Source organism: Bidens hawaiensis, unplaced genomic scaffold (assembly GCF_021521415.1).
Source record: "Bidens hawaiensis isolate Kalapana, Puna unplaced genomic scaffold, B.hawaiensis_p1.1 tig00027305_1, whole genome shotgun sequence".
Classification (NCBI taxonomy): domain Eukaryota; kingdom Viridiplantae; phylum Streptophyta; class Magnoliopsida; order Asterales; family Asteraceae; genus Bidens; species Bidens hawaiensis.
The window spans coordinates 106,971-125,833 of NW_027494410.1; the positions used below are offsets into that span (position 1 = coordinate 106,971).

The 18,863-nt window shown below is 36.6% G+C and overlaps 1 protein-coding gene and 2 pseudogenes across 2 annotated transcripts; 1 reads left to right on the plus strand and 2 right to left on the minus strand.

The window, feature by feature from the left end:
• Nucleotides 1–1,911: 1,911 nt before the first annotated feature.
• On the minus strand, nt 1,912–3,695 carry LOC143575202 (NAC domain-containing protein 67-like; annotated as a pseudogene). Its single transcript, XR_013142727.1, has 3 exons — nt 3,495–3,695; nt 2,853–3,127; nt 1,912–2,345 (listed from the first exon to the last, which is right to left on the minus strand). The product of XR_013142727.1 is annotated as an NAC domain-containing protein 67-like (transcript).
• A 7,162-nt stretch (nt 3,696–10,857) lies between these two features.
• Nucleotides 10,858–12,495, plus strand: LOC143575203 (pentatricopeptide repeat-containing protein At5g56310 pseudogene; annotated as a pseudogene).
• A 975-nt stretch (nt 12,496–13,470) lies between these two features.
• On the minus strand, nt 13,471–16,879 carry LOC143575191 (RGS1-HXK1-interacting protein 1-like). Its single transcript, XM_077059624.1, has 8 exons — nt 16,697–16,879; nt 15,270–15,336; nt 15,054–15,131; nt 14,681–14,733; nt 14,087–14,223; nt 13,930–13,994; nt 13,730–13,788; nt 13,471–13,623 (listed from the first exon to the last, which is right to left on the minus strand). The coding sequence occupies exons 1-8, from the start codon at nt 16,877–16,879 to the stop codon at nt 13,534–13,536; spliced, it is 732 nt and encodes a 243-aa protein (XP_076915739.1). The 3' UTR covers nt 13,471–13,533.
• Nucleotides 16,880–18,863: the final 1,984 nt, after the last annotated feature.

Below are 18,863 nucleotides of genomic sequence, written 5' to 3' on the forward strand. Positions count from 1 at the left end.
AAGAACAACCATCTTTGCCGGACCTAACCCCTCGTGGGAAACATCTACTTAACCCCCAGATTATCCGTAATCTGCCCGGGGTCAATTAGTGTTTCTTCAATAAGATTACTAGCCTGCGCGATTTCCTCCCACGGTGAGTGCTCGGTAACACCAAGAATTTGTCGAGCCTCTTGTTCGGTCATAACTTAGCTTCCTCTACGTACAACATTCTGCTCCGCTTCTTGAGCAACACCCGATTTTGAGGCATCTGCAATTTTTTTTATCACAAAAGTCAAATAAAAATATGTGCTTTGAGATATGCATATTGGCAACAAATAAGATATGATATCGGAAATATAGTTTGAAGCGCTTTGCGATATGCTTGAACCATTCCCTTCATCAAAATTCCCGAGCCCGTTATAATCAAATTTGCAAGAATTTTAGCAGCCTGAAAAAATAAACTTGTATCATGAGCAATGTATATCAATCACAATAGTGGCTTGACGAGTGAAAACTTATTCGGTCCAAAATCGTTACAAGGGAATTGGGATAAGAAAATTGAGCAAATTTGTTGTAAGTTGATACAGAACATTTGGTAACAAGATGTTTACACCAGGTGTAATATGTCATTTTAATGAAGGAACAAAGAATAAAATATAATAAAAGTTAAGATGTTGGTAGTATGATTCTTCACTAAGTATCTATAAAATAAGTAAATCTTTCTATTAGGGCTGGCAATTCGTGTCACAGGTATACGGCGACGCGCTGAACACAAGTATCAAACATGAATATGACTCGTTTAACTACTTTATATGTCATGACTATAAGACAATTTTAAGTTTCATATACCAATAAGGGAATATGATAGAGCCTGGCCAACTAATTTCAATTATTTAAAAAAATTAAAAAATCACATACTGCAATTTTTTGCTTAACAGGTCTTATCGTGTATTTAACAGGTACCCAATTTAACAGGTACCCAATTTCTATTATTTGCTCACTTTTTTGTAAGACGTATTACGGGTATAAATTTAAAACACGGGAAAATGAAGGAGAATTGCAGTAGTTGTAGCAAAGCAACAGAAATTAACTTAAAACCAATTGATTAATTTGGTTAACGCTAACAACCGAAGCGTGTACACCCATAAAAGTTACAAAAGATATAAGTCAAAGGAGGACTAAATTACATTATTTGTTCTTTTGAGTTACCCATATAATGGGTCGCTTTAAAATTAACTTTCAGAATTTATTATTTATTGTATATTCATCTCGGTTTTAGTTATTCACCTTGTTTTACATGCTTCTCACTACTGTTTTATCACACTAAAGATTTGAGAGTACTATCGAAATATTGATCTAATAGTGATCCATACACAATTCAAAGATATAGTTTTTGAACTTTAGTTATTCTAACTTTACTCGAGCTAGCTCTTTCCGTTTTAGCACAACCAGACCATAATATGCTTATTAATCATGTTAGACAATCAAACAAATAGCCCAGGTGTTTATTATAGGATTTAGAATTACCAGCTCTCAAAGTCTGACTATTTTCATAATGTGTTTTTAGTCGTGTCAGATATTGGTACCTCTAGATTTCTTTGTGCATTGCAAAGCGTAAATAGGATAGGGTTGTAAACAAGTTGAGCCAAGACGCGCAAGACATGTTGGACTTATGCTTGTAGCTAAATATGTCAGCTCAGCTTGACTTGTTTATCTTAACAAGTTGAAGTATTAAGCTCAAGCCTGACGAAAGAAAAAACCTGAGCTAAAAAAAGCCTTTAATTAAACCATACAACAACTAAAGACTAAAGAAGATGCAAAAATCAGACTTGTTTGTCCTGTTTCTATTTAAGGTAAAAAGAAATCAAACTACACATTTTGCTTCAATATTTGCCAATGAAGTTCATTCAAAGAATACATAAATGGAATGAATCAAATCTTTCATAATCTCTAAACCTATGGATCAGATACTACTCATAATTCCCATCCTAGTATAATCAAATCCAACTAGAAAAATGCTGTTGGTTTGGATCATAACCGATTGGCGGCTCGTGATTAGGAGGCATTGCTTCCAAACAATGGTGCAAATCTTCCAAACTCAAACACTCAAGCCAGTCATTCCCACCATCAACATCCTGAGTTTTCGTTAATCCCATGTTCATTTGCTCACTTGTACCTTTGACTTTAGTCAAAGATTCACCATCTGAATGTTCAAATGAATCAAAGCTGTCATTGTTGTTACTACAACTATTCTCTTTTTGCAAATCATCTAATTGATTATGATGAATGTTGTTATCTTCCAGCACGATCATCTCTGTCGGGTCGTTTTTCTTGTTGTACAAACGACATAGAACCCAATCATCAAGCTGCAAACAGAAATTAACCAACTGAGCATCTTTTTGAATATTTATATAAATCAAATCAATGAAATATGAAACAGTTAACGCCACTGTTTTCACAACCGGACCAGACCAGCCGGTCAGACTGAGAACCGGGCATAGAGCCCGTTTAAGCCTATTTAGCCGTTTCCCATTTGAATTGCTGGTTAAAGATCAGATCAGACCAGACTTCCATCTTCTATTTCTTTTTCCCTATAAAGTCTATTTTATAACTCACTTTCACTCAACACTTCATAGTTCATATTTTATTCAGCGTGTATTAATATATTATTAAAATTGTAAATTCATATAAAAAACAACAAAATTTTCACATTATGTTTTGCATTTTTTATATGTATATATATATATAGTTTAAATTCATTTAGTATTTGACATCATCTGGTTTTTAAACCTGGTCTGACCGATGGACCAGAAAACGACTAATCCGTTATCCAGTCTGGTTATGAAAACATCACTAAATAACTAAAAACTCACCCTGGAAACTGTGGTAGAATTTGGCATGACAAGTCTATATTCATGCATGATCCAGTTAGTCTTGATTCCTTTAACCCCTTTTCCCGCATAAAAAACCAAAGCTTTTTTAATCCCTATTATCGTATCCGGGTCAGACTTTAACTTGATGGGCTTATCCGCTCCAGTTGCTTTCCAGTACCCGTTTCCTGCAGTCCGGTTTGGTCTCGACCCGTTCGGGTATTTCCGGTCCCTCGTTGTAAAAAAATACCATTCTTTTGTTCCAAAGAAAGCCATTTCTGCATAAAATTAGGGCAAAATTAGAGCAAAAATTATTATTATTACTATAGAATAAATAAGAATCTTGATGCCGTAGCCCCCATTGTGCCACACCAATTTTATATGTATTTTGTTTAGTACCAAGACTATAGCTCTCCGGTTTTATCAACGTCTAGGTATTACCGCTCGGATTTTAACACCCAAGTTTTATTGACCGAATAATCTTAGTAACTGATAAGTTTTTTTTTTGTTTCTAAGTATATTTTAATTTAACGAATTTATTCGCGTTAACGCGCCACCCGAGTTTTAATGACTGAGTTCTGAAATGACTAGTTAGTGGTAAATTAGGGGTAATCAGGTGAGGCTATAGGGTTTGAGAAAACGTACGAGGAAGGTACCATGGATTGTGTTTGTAGAGATCAACGGCGGCGGTGGAGGAACCGGCGTGGATTGGGATTTGGGGCGGAGGTAATGAACAATGAGTTCTTCGTCTGTCGGGTGAAATCGGAATCCGGGAGGTAAATTGAGGTCCGATTCAGCATCTGTAACTCTTTTTGATACTGATACGGATTTTGACGGCGATCGCATATTATAGTGTGAATTGAACTAAACTGAGCTGAATGGAATACGTTATTTGATGAATTGAACTAAATTGAGCTCCATGGTTGGGTTTTATACGAATTGATTTGGATATTATTAATATGTTGTGGGGTGGGTTTGATGGATGACAGAGGAAATACAGAGGCATCGACATGAAGAAGCTTCTATGAAACTAGACATGTGCAAATATGTTTTAAGGAAACAATCTAAAAACACACATATTTTTTTTTAAGTGTTATTGTCTATTGTTTTTCCCCCTTTTTTCTTTTTTTCTAGTTATGTTAATCGTAATGTGATTGTCACCATAATTGATTGCGTTATTGCTTAAATAGGTTGGAATGTGGTTGCTAAATGGTTGGATTTAATGAAAATTTTTTTAAAATATGTGTATTTTAGAATAAACAATTAGGCTAATGGGTTGGTAAAAAAAAAAGGAAATAGGTTAATCCGCTAATCCTAATAGCGGTTTAGGTGGAAGTGAAATAAGCAATCCGTCATTGCAAATAGCAGCTTATTTTAAAATACGCCTATTTTAAAAAAATTTATGGATTTAATTCTGTCTAGTTTGGGATAGCCGGTTATTTTATAAGCTTATAATGTAGATTTGAAGTTGAATGATGACAACAAGCGCTTGGTGGAAGCTACTGTGATGACGTTGGGCCTTGGTGGAAGCTATCGTGATAACGTTAGTATTCTTTTTTTTTCCTGATTATGTAGAAGTTGTAAGGCAAATTAGTTAAATGGAGTGGTTTTGAACCAAATAATGCATTTGTAATTTTTTTCAAACTAGTTTCTTGCTAGTCGTTAGTTTTAAATTTTTATATATAAGTCCTTTAAAAAAAGCATTTGAGGACATATGGTTATAGATGAGAAGAGAAACCTCTTCTTAGGCTTGCTTATGAGATAGAAATAAGCATGAAGTCTATGTACCTTGGTCATGACAGGCTTGAAGTAACATTGATATGGGTTGAATGGACTTCTTTTTAAGTAACAGTTAGGCTTTGATCAAAATGAGTTGTTTTAAAGAAAACAAATATAGGTTCACCCGTTGTGTTATAAGAACATCTAGTGGCGCCGAGTAAATTCGGTAACGGTGGTGTCGTGGTGGTGGTGGCAGCAGTATGGTGTCAGGATAGAACCAGATGCAACATAGGCAATATGGATGGTGGTAGAGATGGAGGTTGGTGACAGCGGCGTTGTTGGTTGTGGTGACGAGTGTGTTCATGCCTGTGATGGTGGTGACTGTTGATAGTGAGATGGTGTTCGAGAGAAACAATAGCCATGGGAGGTTAACAAACTCGTTTTAAGTTAACAAATCTACTTGTCTAATTTGATTAGACTTGAAACAGATGCGTTAAATGACCGCGTATATTTTCTAGTGTTTATTAGGCTGAGGGGTGCGGAGCGCTAGTCAGGGCGCGTGAGGGCGTTCGCTAGCGCCCCGGGGCGCGAGAGCCACACCACCGGGGCGCGAGAGGGGCGCGAGAGGGGCGCGAGAGCGGAAAACGAGGCAGGCGCGGGCTGGGTAGCGGCTGGGAATGGCGTGATGATGCATGGGATTCCGGAATAGAGCCGTTGGGCTCAATATTATATTAAAAAAAAAAAATTGTTTTTATGTTAATAGATTTTTAATTAACAAAAAATTGAAATCAAATCGTAAAAACTATCTTCTAATTAGTTTTCATGTTAATAGATTTTTAATTAATGTTTTGTTTTTAATAATACGTTTTTTTAATACATTTATAAAAAAAAAAAAAAAACCGCTCGCGCCCCCTCTCGCGCCCCTCCACACCATGCCCCGGGGCGCTATCACCACTACCAATACCCATCTTATCAAGTTTCTCTCTCTGCCACACGTCACAATATTATTGGATGGCGCCCCCACTCACGCCCCCTCTCGCGCCCCCCACACCCCTCAGCCTTATAGTGTGGGTGGGCGAGGACTTTCTAGAAATTTGTGCTACTAAGTGACAAAAATAAAACTTTAAGCTAGTGGTGAATAATACAAAGAACTTTAGTTATAAAATGAGATGAGGGATATTTATGAAACTTCTAAAAATTGGTCCCGCCCACCATTACCAAGTCTGCATCCTCGTTCCCGGTATAAGATTTTAGGAATCTTTTGACTTTCAAAGATCCATTTCTACTTCCCAAATAATAAATACTCCACCAGGTAAAGGGTGCATATGCCATCAACTACGTAACGGGCGGAATAACCACAAATTTAATTTATATCATTAAGATATGGTTTTTGTATGATTTAAATGAGAGAAAAGTTAAACATCGGGATATAAAAATTCGAAGCGTGAGAAGGATTTGTGATTACGTAAAAACTCTTTAAAAATATTTAAAAAATAATAAAAAAAATCATAAATCAAAATATAAATAGAAACCGAAAAAATTTAGAAAAACTAAGATATTTATCTGTCATTCCCGTTAAAAAAAATGCTGAAAAGACACAATAGAGCACAAAATATAACACAATCCGAACAAAATATAATACAATGTTGAGTATATAGCATAATATCAAGAAAAAAAGACACAATGTCAAGGAAAAAAGACATAATCAATGACGAAAATAAACATAAAACACAATGATAAACAAAAAAACACAATAAATCTTTTTCCCTCAACATTTTTTTTAAGAACGAAGAAAACGGTGGAAACATTTTCGTGTTTTTATTTATTTTATTTTTTTTATTAAATTTTGAGTTATGATTTTTTAATTAATTTTTTGAGAGGGTTTTTTATATGACTACAAATTCTTCTTATTTTTGTCGTCGTTTGTAGAATAACTTGACCTTTAAAATGATTATTAGGACTAAATAAAGGAGTTTTTACATAACATTTACTATTTTAAAAGTAATTAATATATTAAGTGTAATTATGAAATACACACATGTAAGTAATAGTATATTGGCTCCTATCTGGCTCTTTCAAACATCAACTTTCACCTCAGCTCTTCAATTATCAAAGTCTCTCATTTCACTTCGATTCATCTTAAGATCACCACGTCCACACATAAATTACAGCTAATATGAACGTTGAAAACCTCTATAGCCGTCTTAAACCTCGAGCACACACTTTCAAAAGTATCATTTAACAAAAATAAAAGTTGATGATTCTATTAAAGCAGACAAATATAAAGAGTTTACAATATATGTAGTGTCATAAAATTTAATGAAGACAAATAATGTTTTCTGTTTGAAGAAACACTAATTGATCCCGGGCAGATTACGGATAATCTGGGGGTTAAATAGATGTTTCCCACGAGGGGCTAGGTCCGGCAAAGATGGTTCTTCTGATGACCTGCAAAACAGACACCGTGAGCTCGTCACTGAGAAGAGGGGGGGTACCTCCTTGTGACCACCCTCCGGCGTGAGAATCAGACTAGATTGCTTTTGAATATAAGTGTATATTAAGAGATTGCTAGAGAAGATAAGATAATGAGATATCAGATAATGTAAGATAATGTGTCCATACCATTCCAAGGTGTTGGAGTATTTATAGCCGAAGGTAGGTTTCCAAGAAGGTACAGCCGGCTGAATAGTATTCATGTTCTGCCAACTGTGGGCTACGCACATGCCATGTTGGTGGTTGGTGGGTAGGCAGCGGCTGATAGTGACCAGGCCGGCTGTGTACTATTCCTTTTCCACCAACTGCAGGCTATGCACGTGCTACGACAGGTTGGTGAGTAGGCAGCGGCTGATAGTGAAATTAAGTAATAGAGCGTGCTGCTCGTTGTACTGTTGTCAGTGAGCTGTCGCAGCTTTAGTCAGATCTTTTGTCCATACCTCGTCAGGTACAGTACAAAAGATCCTCTAGTAGCGTACAGACTGGCTTATTTGGGCGAGAGTTTTCCCGGCTTTGTGCGGGAGTATTCCCGGCTTGCTCACTCCTTCTTCAGGTGACATTACTGAATTATTTAAGAGTTAAGTGCCTTGTGCGTGTAGCCTTGCTGCGCGGGTAGCCTTCCCTGATGGCTAGTATCCGTTGCTGCGGGAACAGGCGGAGTACGTCGACCATTGGGAGGCTTTTCCTGCGGGAACAGCTTGCGTACTGCGCGTAAGGACGTCACGTCTCTGAGCATGGTGGGTCCTGCGGATCCAGTTGGTTTCTGCGCAGACGTCTCTCTTCAAGGTGAGTCTTGCGAGTTTAGCCTTTGCGCAGACGTCCCTGTTGAAGGTGAGTCTTGCGGGTTCAACTGCGCAGACGTCCCTTTTTGAGGTGAGTCTTGCGGGTCCAACTGGGCTCTGCTGGGACCTACCTCTTCACTGTTTTACTTATATGACTCGTCATTAAATGCTGGACAATTAATAAAAAGTTCAAAAACTATCATCCAAATTCTTAACGATCAATATTTTCTATTTAACATAAAAACATGTTTTAATTTGTTTTATGTTACTTGTATTTGATAAGGGGTGTTTGAATAGGTTAAAATGTCAAATGCATAGTATGTAAATAAACAAAGCCTAAACTCTATTAAATCACATTCGTGAGTAACTTTATACACTCTTCAAGCCAAATGCTTAAGTAGGCATAGTGTTTTAACGTTATCTTACTTAGATTCATGGTCTCTTGACTTTGACTTCATGGGCATGACATCATGGCAGCTTCTGCCTTTTTTGAATGGCCAGTGGCGGCTTCTATCAGCAATTGCTGACGATGACGTGTTGACGTTTCCGGATTTTAACTTATACACAAGTAGCACGAGAAAAAATATTACGTAGTTGCTTACGTCATTAGACGTCGTCACATTTGTGTCTTAATTTGGGTATATTTTAAGAACCGCAAGATTTTTTTTTTGGTAGGTCACCATGTCTTTCCGTAAGAGATAATAATCACAATAGAATCTTTGCCTCCTTCGCATTCATATCAAATATATATTTACAATATTGTGATATCTACGGAAGGAATATAAATTATAACTAACACAATAATCACAATAGAGATAAAAATCACAATAGAATCCTTGCCTCCTTCGCATTCATCATCAAATATATATTTACAATATTGTGACTATCTATGGAAGGAATATAAATTATAACTAACACAATATATAATCAAATGTCTTATAAATATAACATATTCTATTACTTTCAATTCGGAGAGTACTATTGACACGCTCTGGTTAAACTATATTGCCTTGCCAGGTCACGCTAAATTCAGAGTTTGGCTTAGCGTTCCTCAAGAAATCATATCTTCGGCTACCACTTGACAATCGTGCCACCACAAGAGCAAGACTCTCTGGTGTAACACATGGTGGGACTAAAACCCGGGTGGCCTCGGGATTCGAATTGACAACCTCTTAAGGCTAGCTCAAATCTTTCATTGCTAACATCCATCCAATTAAAGATCGAACTTGAGTCTTCATATGTATTATAAGTGGGTTTAAAAAAATCATTTTCTAATGGAAAATTGACATTTGTATTTATGTTTGTTTTTAATTAAATTTTTTATTTATTATTTAACTTTTTTTTCTTAATTAAGTTTGTTGGTTAACTCTTTTTTTTTTGTCTTCCTAACTTCTAAATACACAATTAGCTTTATTTTTTGAACATTCAGACATAATATTTATGAAAACATAGTTGTATTCAAGGTTGAGTATCTTTTTTTAATAATAAACGACTTTCGCACATGCTTAATTAGTAATTTTAAACAAATTGCGAATATAAGTACATACACAATAGATATTTAATTTTTATTTTTTGTACATATGAATATAAGAATATTCACACATTTTTTGATCCCTAACTTTGGTGGAATAGCTTTACCATGTGCCAAAATACAACTATGTGCTTCGACTACCCAATAATGATGAAAAATTGCATGGATCCAAAATCAAGTAGATTTTAATTATACAAATTACAAACAAACCTTGAATGTGACAGAACGCCTAAAACTGAGATATTCAACAGGTGTTCAGGTGCAACAAAGAAGGTTAGGCTGAGTTTAGATCAAGATAGGTTAATTTTTTTAATGGCGATTAACTATGTATTATAAAAATGCGTAACGACGTGAGGTTAAACGTTACACGCGTACCAGCGATTGGTTACCCATTTTCCGCTTATCAGCGTCGGATAATTTGCTTTAATAGTGAACCAATCAAAACTTCAACCCTTTTTCAACCTTGACCCGTTATGTCCCATTTCAAATTTCCAACTTCTTTATTCTTTTAGTTTGGCCAATTTTGACCACTAAACATTTTACATAAACCCAAAACAACCCACAAGATTATTATTAAGGTGGTGTTTGGAATTCCTTATTCTACTCTCCTTTGACATATTATTAGGAGAAGTTAATAAAGTTAAAAGGTGTTGGGTAACACAAAAGTTCTTTTGCATTTTAACTTCCTTGCAAGTGTAAAAATGAGTTTTTTTTTCAAAGTCAAGACGTTTTAACTTTATGAACTAATAGTTTCATGAAGAGGAGTAATATTCATCATACCCTTCTCACCTACACCCCTGCCATCATAGATTGCAGCTCTCAACTACACACTGCCTACCTCTCATCGATCATAAAACACCCATGCCTACCCCCTAGCACAGTACCTGCCACTAGCTTCTCCTCTTATCCGTATGTCCCTTCCACCAGCCTCTTCCTCATCTCTGCTTGTCCCTCCATCAGGTTTGTACAATTCAATTCTAAATTCGTTAATTCTCATATAATTGGTGTTTATAGAAAAATGTCATTTTTAGTCATTTTACATTGATAAGTTAAGTCCAACACTTAAAAAAAATAACTTTTGCTTATAAGTTAATCCAAACACTTTTTTTCTAAAATTCATTTTCAAAAAAGTTAAAAGTCCCCTTGGACTTAAAGAAGCAATTCCAAACTCACCCTAAGACCCAAATAGGTAACATTTGCGGAGCCTAATTTTAATTATGCAAGTGTGTGGATTGATGTTCTTTAAACGAATAGAAATATAGGTCATGTTCAGTTGAATAATTTAACCAGTCAACCTGTAAACCGACGACCCGGAGTGTGTGGGTTGATGCTCTTTAAACGAATAGAATATATGTCATGCTCGGTTGAATAATTTAACCAGTCAACCTGCAAACCGACGACCCACCAACCTAACATGACCGACACCTGATAAAGGATTTAAAGATTGACGCCATCATATTATTCTTCCCTCCATTTCACTCAAATGCTGTCTCGAATAAAACCGGCACTGAACTCACAATCAACAACCGATATCATCTCTTCACTGTTAAACCAATGCCACAGCAAGAATCACGTATATCAAGCTCATGGGTTCATGCTTATTCGAGCTCTGGACCAAGACACTCTCATTCTCAGTAGCTTAATTGACGCTTGTTCCAACACGGGTCTAATAGACCATGCGATCTCAGTATTTACCCACAAGACATACAAGAATATATACCTTTGCAACACCATCATCAAGGCTCTGTCGAGCAATTCCCACATTAAAGATGCAATCTTTATTTACAATGAAGCTCGATTAGTTCAATTGAAACCCGATTGTTATACAATTCCATTTTTATTAAAGGGTGTGGTTCGGTCGGGTAGACGGGGATTAAGTTTGGGGCAAGGGGTTCATTGTCAAGCAATTGGTTATGGGTTTGATGGTTGTGTTCATGTAGGAGTGGAGTTGGTGAGAATGTATGGTTATTGTGGGTGTGTTTGTGATGCGCGCAAGGTGTTTGATGAAATGCTTGTGAGAGACTTGGCGACGTGGAATGCGATGGTCTCTGGGTATTACAAGGCTGGTGAGGTCGAGATGGGTCGTGCGTTGTTTGAGGTCATGCCCGAGAGAAATGTGGTTTCTTGGACTGCTTTGATTTCGGGATATGCTCAAGCGAACAAGGCATCTGAAGCGATTGATGCTTTTAATAAAATGCAAATTGATGGTGTGCGTCCTGATGAGGTCACGATGGTGGCTGCACTCTCGGCTTGTGCTCAGTTGGGTGCGTTGGAGCTTGGTGAACGGATTCATTACATAAATAAACATAGGTTACATAGAAGTATCTCTCTTAATAACACACTTATTGATATGTATGCAAAATCAGGTAACATAAAGAAAGCAATTGAAGTGTTTGAATCCATGAAAGATAGATGTGTTGTAACTTGGACAGCTGTCATATCCGGATTGGCTTTACACGGGCTTGGAAAAGAAGCTCTTGATATGTTTACAAGAATGGAAAAAGCGCGTGCTAAACCAAATGATGTTACACTTATCGCGGTCCTGTCTGCTTGTAGCCATGGTGGGTTGGTGGGACCGGGGCGTTGGTGTTTCAGCCACTTATTTACAAAATACGGGATTGAACCAAGAATCGAGCATTATGGTTGCATGATTGACCTATTGGGTCGAGCCGGATGCTTATTAGAGGCACAAGAGTTACTAAACCGCATGCCTTTTGAACCGAATGCGGCTATTTGGGGTTCGCTTCTTGCAGCTTCTAGACTTTATGGGAATGTTGAACTTGGTCAACTAGCGATTCAGCATTTGATCAAATTCGAGCCGCATAACAGTGGGAACTTTTTGCTTCTGTCGAATGTATATGCTTCTGTGGGTCACTGGAATAAGTCTGGATTAACGAGGAAAGTGATGAGAGAGAGTGGTGTGAAGAAGGTTTCGGGTTCGAGTTGTGTAGAGTTAAATCGTAGAGTTCATGAGTTTGTTTCTGGAAATAGTTCACATCCTCAATCTGAGAGGATATTTGAAGTTTTGTCCATGTTAAATAGACAAATGGAGGTGACAAGTATTTATATCTAAACACATCATTTCATGATTTTTGTATCCGGATATATGGAGTTTATCCATGTAGAAGTGATTAAACAGTATACGATATATGATTAGCACTGCGTACAAGTGTTTACGCCTGTTTGCGGTGCGTGCATATAATGTATATATGTGTGGGCCCTTGGGTGGGCAAAAGTGAAGTTGCACTATTTTTGACATTATTTTACGAATTTTGTGAAAATAGCGTTAAAAGCGGTGGAAGGTTAATCAGGCATCATGTGGTGGCGTTGATAGCCGAAAGACAAGGTACATGCACCAATCGGCTAGGGTCCTGATGGTTGAGTGTTATGTGCCTTTAGTCCAAGGCTTGATGCAAAACCACTATCGAGCCGGGGGTCTCACTGGAAGCAGCCTCTCTATTTCTATGGAGTAGAGATAAGGCTGTCTACATCTTACCCTCCTCAGACCCTACCATAGCTTTGCTATTGGTGGGATATACTGAGTACGATGATGATGATGATGATGATGATGATGATGATGATGATGATTGAATGCACCCATGTATGCGTGTGCATATAGACAAGTTTCATTACATTTGAGGAAGGCTATGAATAGGGGATTCATAAACCTTTGAACACTGACCAAACTGAATAGCTAGCGGTTCGAACTAGAAACCAGTTGAACCTAGAAACGTCATTAAAACCCGTCAAGCTGAACCGTCAACACCCATTATATGTCTTATAAGATGAAGATTGACTTGATGTATGTGATAGTTTCCCTCAAAATTGTTTATTTGTAACAATTCTCACTTGGATTCAGAGTGGTATGGTTTTTTATCTGACCATTTTCATTTTGAGTGTCATAAAATATTAAAATCTTATAACAAGATTAAGGGAAGCAAAAATAATGGCATGTATAGTTGTTTAAGATTTGTAAGCAAGACTGAATGTATATCAGCAAGCCATTATTAACACCACTAAATATCGATCAAAACAAACTCAGAACTTACAAGCTATGAAGCGTCAGTTTCATTTCCCGAAACAAAGATGCAAATAACCATGAGAGAATCTTGGTGAGTCCAAATGTTGAAATAATGACGCAACATAATCGCGAACTGAATTATATGCGAATCCCCAATTCGGATATTTTCGCTATCCTTTTGTTCATAGCAAGTCTCTCATCTTTTAGAGTTGATGCCATATTAGCAACCTGAACGATAAAAGTGGAACCCGGGATTTAGAAGCCAATTTCATAAATATGTTGTCATTTTGTGATCAACTTTTACACAGTTAAGATGTTTTAGTGATGGATTTACCTCTCCTCGCAGTCGCAAAGCATCTCGACCAGGAATTTCTCGCAAATCCTCCACGAGATCTGTTCAAAGAGCAAAAGATATCAGGTAACCACATATTTCTTGCAAACACAAAACTTTATTTTACCAGGTGTTTGGATGTCCATTATAAAGTTAATTGCTTAGGTCACACCAATCACTTTTCAGTGGGGTAATAATCTTACCGTTGGCTTGGCATTCAACCTTGTGAGCCGACTTAGCAAGACTTTTAATCTGACCTCCAGTACTCCTACAAAATTAAATAGTTTGCAAGATTATTATTGCGTGAGATAAACATTACAAAGTGAAAATTCTTGAAATTTTCATGAGATTTGAGAATACCTTAGTTCACTATAGCCATATGTCATCCCTTTCTCAGCAAGAGCAGCCCTTTCAAGTAGCTTTTCACTCTCTTTCTTCATTAACTGAACCGAAACTGTTAAATCATGTACGTTGTTTGCAGCTTTCACAATCCGTGCCTGAATATAAATCATAACAAATAAACATTTCAGAAGAAAGACACAATATTAAATTGGCCATATTTGAAACGCTGATGGATCTTACGTAGCAAGGACAATTTCAACCATTTACTAGTGAATGAGTTGATTTGGGTTGTGTTTTATATCAAACTAGTGAAACAAAAAACTAATACTTGAAATGGAAATAATCGAACAAGTTGAAAGTCAACATATGTCTATTTCTAATGCAACAATATTCAAAGATTTAGATTATTATTATTATTATTGTAATAATATTTTTTTTGCAATAACAATCAAAGCATTAACAATCTTTAGAAAAACTAAACGACGAACAAAAAAAGGCCTTCGTGGATCAACCCGGCCCGACCCAATTTGACTTGTATGAAAAAAGACCCATTTCAACCCAACCCCGTTTGACTCATCATGCAACCTCTAATAATATGCCAGTATAAAATACCTCCTCAGTCTGAAATCGACCCAATGTACGACGAAACAAGAACCTTCTAGGGCCTGTGTGCAAGAAATCAAGGGATATAATAAATACACAAAATAATGATATTTGCATTTGAACTAGAACCAACACGTTTAACAAAGACCTCAAAAGATGCAAAATCTTACTCTACATTGCATCACACTACTTTTAGGTTTCAGAAAATTGAATCATACTTTCAGGTGCTAATTGAAAAAACTGGCTTTTGGTTGACATAAATATAACTTTATGTTGGAAAAATTGACTTTTAGCTTTACTTTTATAGAAAAGAACGATAAGCAGTGCTACCCTTATGTAACAAGTTAAAGACGGAAAAAGAAAAAAAGAACTTTTTGGTCACCTCGCATTAGGAGAAGACCGGCTGTAATTGCAACACCGGCAGACAAAGTTGAATGTTCTCTTGCAACTTTGACTTGATCTGTTAACACAAAAAGTATGAGAGAAGGATGACAGATGACCAAAAAAGGCCAAGTGAGAAAAAATTCAGGAAACGTTTGCAATGGAAAATAACAGAAAGTAATTCGTTGTTTAAAAGCAAATTCAGATAAAAAGTCACCTTTGATTTTACTGAAGACTAAATCTTCATAATTCTTATATTGTGATGTGTATTGAAGTAGATGATCCTGAAAAGATAAACATGAGCTATAAAACTTAAACAAGTTAAAAGAATCTTACCATGTTTAAGAATATATAAAGGATTAGAAATCACAACAGCACAGCATGCATGTAAAAGAAAATGGAAGCTAAAAAAATAATTAACACAAAAAGTTAAAATGAAAAAGAATGCATCCGGCACATACATAGAGGGAGTTATGGATGCATACAGTGGAACACATTTAAAGCTTTGTCTTTACATTTTACTTGGTAAAAAGGTTGCATATTTATACAACTACCGATCACAATAACAACTCATTCAAATGATATGAAATGACCTTAAATAAACTAGTTGGGGGAGACGAATAAATATCTAAGAGAAAGGTTATTATTCAATAGAAAAACATCAAGCTTAATACTAGCTGAGAGCCTTAGATTAGATTCTAGATGATCAATGACTAAAGCAATCATTGTGCAGATGAAACAAGGCTCACTGGAGTAATATGCAAAGAGACAGACAAGCATAAACGCAACACACATACGAAAAGTTCAATGTATATCACATTTCCAAATTTAGATTATCGATTAAATCCCTATAACCTCTAATAGAACACATTTTTTGCAACACATCAAATTCTTGCAGATAAACATCCATCCTATTAATAACCGCACTGCTGCACACACTCAGCATATGTTAAGAATAGGCAGATTATGGGCAGCCCTTCTTACAACAAATTAATTAGCCGTCTGAGCTAAAAAGTTGAACAAACAACTTGTAAACTTCAAATAGGTGCTTAGCTTATGATATTCAAATTCAAATCATTTTATTGAATAACTAGCGAGTGTAATCAAACTTTGATGAGCAACAGTGTGTTGAATCTGAATGTCATGCTGTTACATAAAAGCCTAATCTTCAAAGTTGAGCAAACACCTTCTAATCTTCAAAGTAGGTTTCACAAAAGCCTTTGATTCTCTTAACTAGAACCTTTCAGATAAACGGTGCACCGTCACTGATAATACATTAAAATCCTTACATGATCATTTAAAACAGCATAGAAAGACACTATCCGAGTTGTGATGACGGATGAAGCCTCAGATGTTTGTCATTAAGTCAAATAAGTATGTGGACAAAGGTGTTCTCCTAGTGAAGGCTTGTTCTAACTTAAAATAGTTTGTCAAATAAACAGGTGTTTGCAAATTTAAAATTAAAATTGAAATCATGTTATTGAATAACAGTGTATTGAATCGAATTGAATCTGAATATAAATAATGGTGTTTAAGTCTATATAGGCTATCCCTAATTCCCAAACAAGCAGGTCTTAGCCGTTTCAAAATAATAAACGGAAAGCTGTAAACACACGCGAATAAGCAGATAAAGAAATAAATAACCTGAAGAGATCGAACTTGAGTGGAGGAGGTGTGCTGCAACGAGCGGGCGGAGCGAAGGGCTGAATCGGCGGATTCCTGAACCGTACGAGGCAGATCTTCTGAAATGTAGCTAAGCCACGCCTTCTCTACCTGCTGATTCTCCGCCGTCCCCTCGCCGCCGTTAACATCATCGCCGCTGATCATCTTCTCCACCTTCGTTTCTCGGTCACCTGATTTTTACACCTTTTTTTTTTCAGTATTGGCGTTTTCTCAACAGCCCCTAAGGTTTCATTTCTGAGCTAATCAAGCCCAAATCTATTCTTGAATAACAAATTTTGTCCTAATTTGCTTCAAAAAAAAAGTTTGCTTTCGATCGGTGTTTTTTGAGAAAAAATATGACATGTTACATCTTATGTTAAGTTACAAGCATGTTTTCGTCTTTAAAAAATTCCAAGGGAATAAAGTCATCCAATTTTTTTTATAATAAATGATATAGTTATACAGATAAGTATCTTGATAACGTATATAACAATTTTAAGTATAATCTTAAAAAGGAGGCCCCGTAAACTTTTTTACGGATCCTCTTGAAGGAAGATCTACTTTACGACCGGCCGATATTCTTGTTTTTGGGTGGGTAGGGGGTAAACACGCTTGTATGGATCTCACAGGAGTGTCCCCTCTTGTTGATCTTAGGGAAAATGGTTTTGTAGCAGGCCAGACAGCATTGAAGGTGGCATCGGGCAAGGTTGTTAAACACGAGAAAGCTTGGTTGGAGGATCAACACGTGTTTATCCCCTTCGCCTTTGACACATTTGGTGTCTTAGCTCCGGATGCTGTGCACCTTCTGAACAGAGTTCAGAAAGTCGAGCATAGTAATTTATCGGCCCATAAGAGCCAAAACTTTGTTTTTAGTAGAATTGGATTTGCTATCCAAAAGGGGGTTGCGACGCAGCTTGTTGCTCGCTTACCTGCCACTTCATTGTAAATCGTTTGGTTGTTTTTTAATGGTTATTTCATATATTTATTTAAGTATAATCTTCTATAATATGTTTTTTTAATCTAATATGTAAGATAGGGGTGTTTATGGTCCGGTTTTGACGGTTTTTTGGGTCAAACCGTAAGCCAAACCGTTAGTACGGTTTTTTCTAATCAAAAACCGAAGCCAAACCGTTGAAAATAAAAACCGAACCGTTACTAATGGTTTGGCTCCGGCCGGTTTCACGGTATAGGCATTAATATGTTATTGTCAAAAACTTAAACTCTAACTCACAAGTTCAGATTTCAAGCTGTCCAAAAATAAAATAACCAAAATGCAAGTTCCCCATAATTAATCATATTGTCCAGAATTTAAGCCTAGAATAGAGGTGCACAAACCGGGTATTCTTAGGAATCGGAACCGGGTATAGTCAACAAAAGTCAAAATCGGGTCCGGGTAGGAACCGGTTCCGGGTATAGTCAGGTATTTGACCGGTTCCGTCGGGTTTTTTTTCGGGTTTCGGGTAGGGTACAGCCGGGTTTTTGACCGGGTATTGGTGGAACCGGTTCCACCAGTTCTGGTTCCAGTTTTAGAGGGAAACCCAATACCCTGTCCATACCCGCGGGTAGGGTAGGATCGGGTCCGGTTCCGGGTAGGAACCGTTGGGTCGGGTCCGGACCCGGTTTTTTTGTGCATCTCTAGCCTAGAACATGACGGGATACTGGACTTTTAGTAAAGTTGGCTAAATTACACACTAGCATCTTATAGTGGGCTAAGACAAGAAGCCCAATTTTTAAAACATATGATATATTATAAATAATTATATAAATCTAATATCAAAATATAAAATTTATATATAAATAAATCCTACGGTCCGGTCCGGCTTTTTACGGCCGGTTTTCAATAAAAACCACAAGCCAAACCGTTCATTACGATTTGAAAATTTTGAAGCCGGCCGGCCGAATGTTTTAAACCGATTGCTGAACACCCCTAATGTAAGATATGATGATAGTTCTTGATATAATATAAGATCATGAATGTACCCAATAATATAAAAATAAGCAAGTTTGGTAAGACGAGTCTAGAACATTTAGCAAACAAACCATTGTTGGGTTGACATGTCCAACCCATTTAACAATACATTTCGTTTCATGTCATTATAAAGTCAAAAAGATCAACCACATACAAAGTTATAGTATATGTAATTTACCA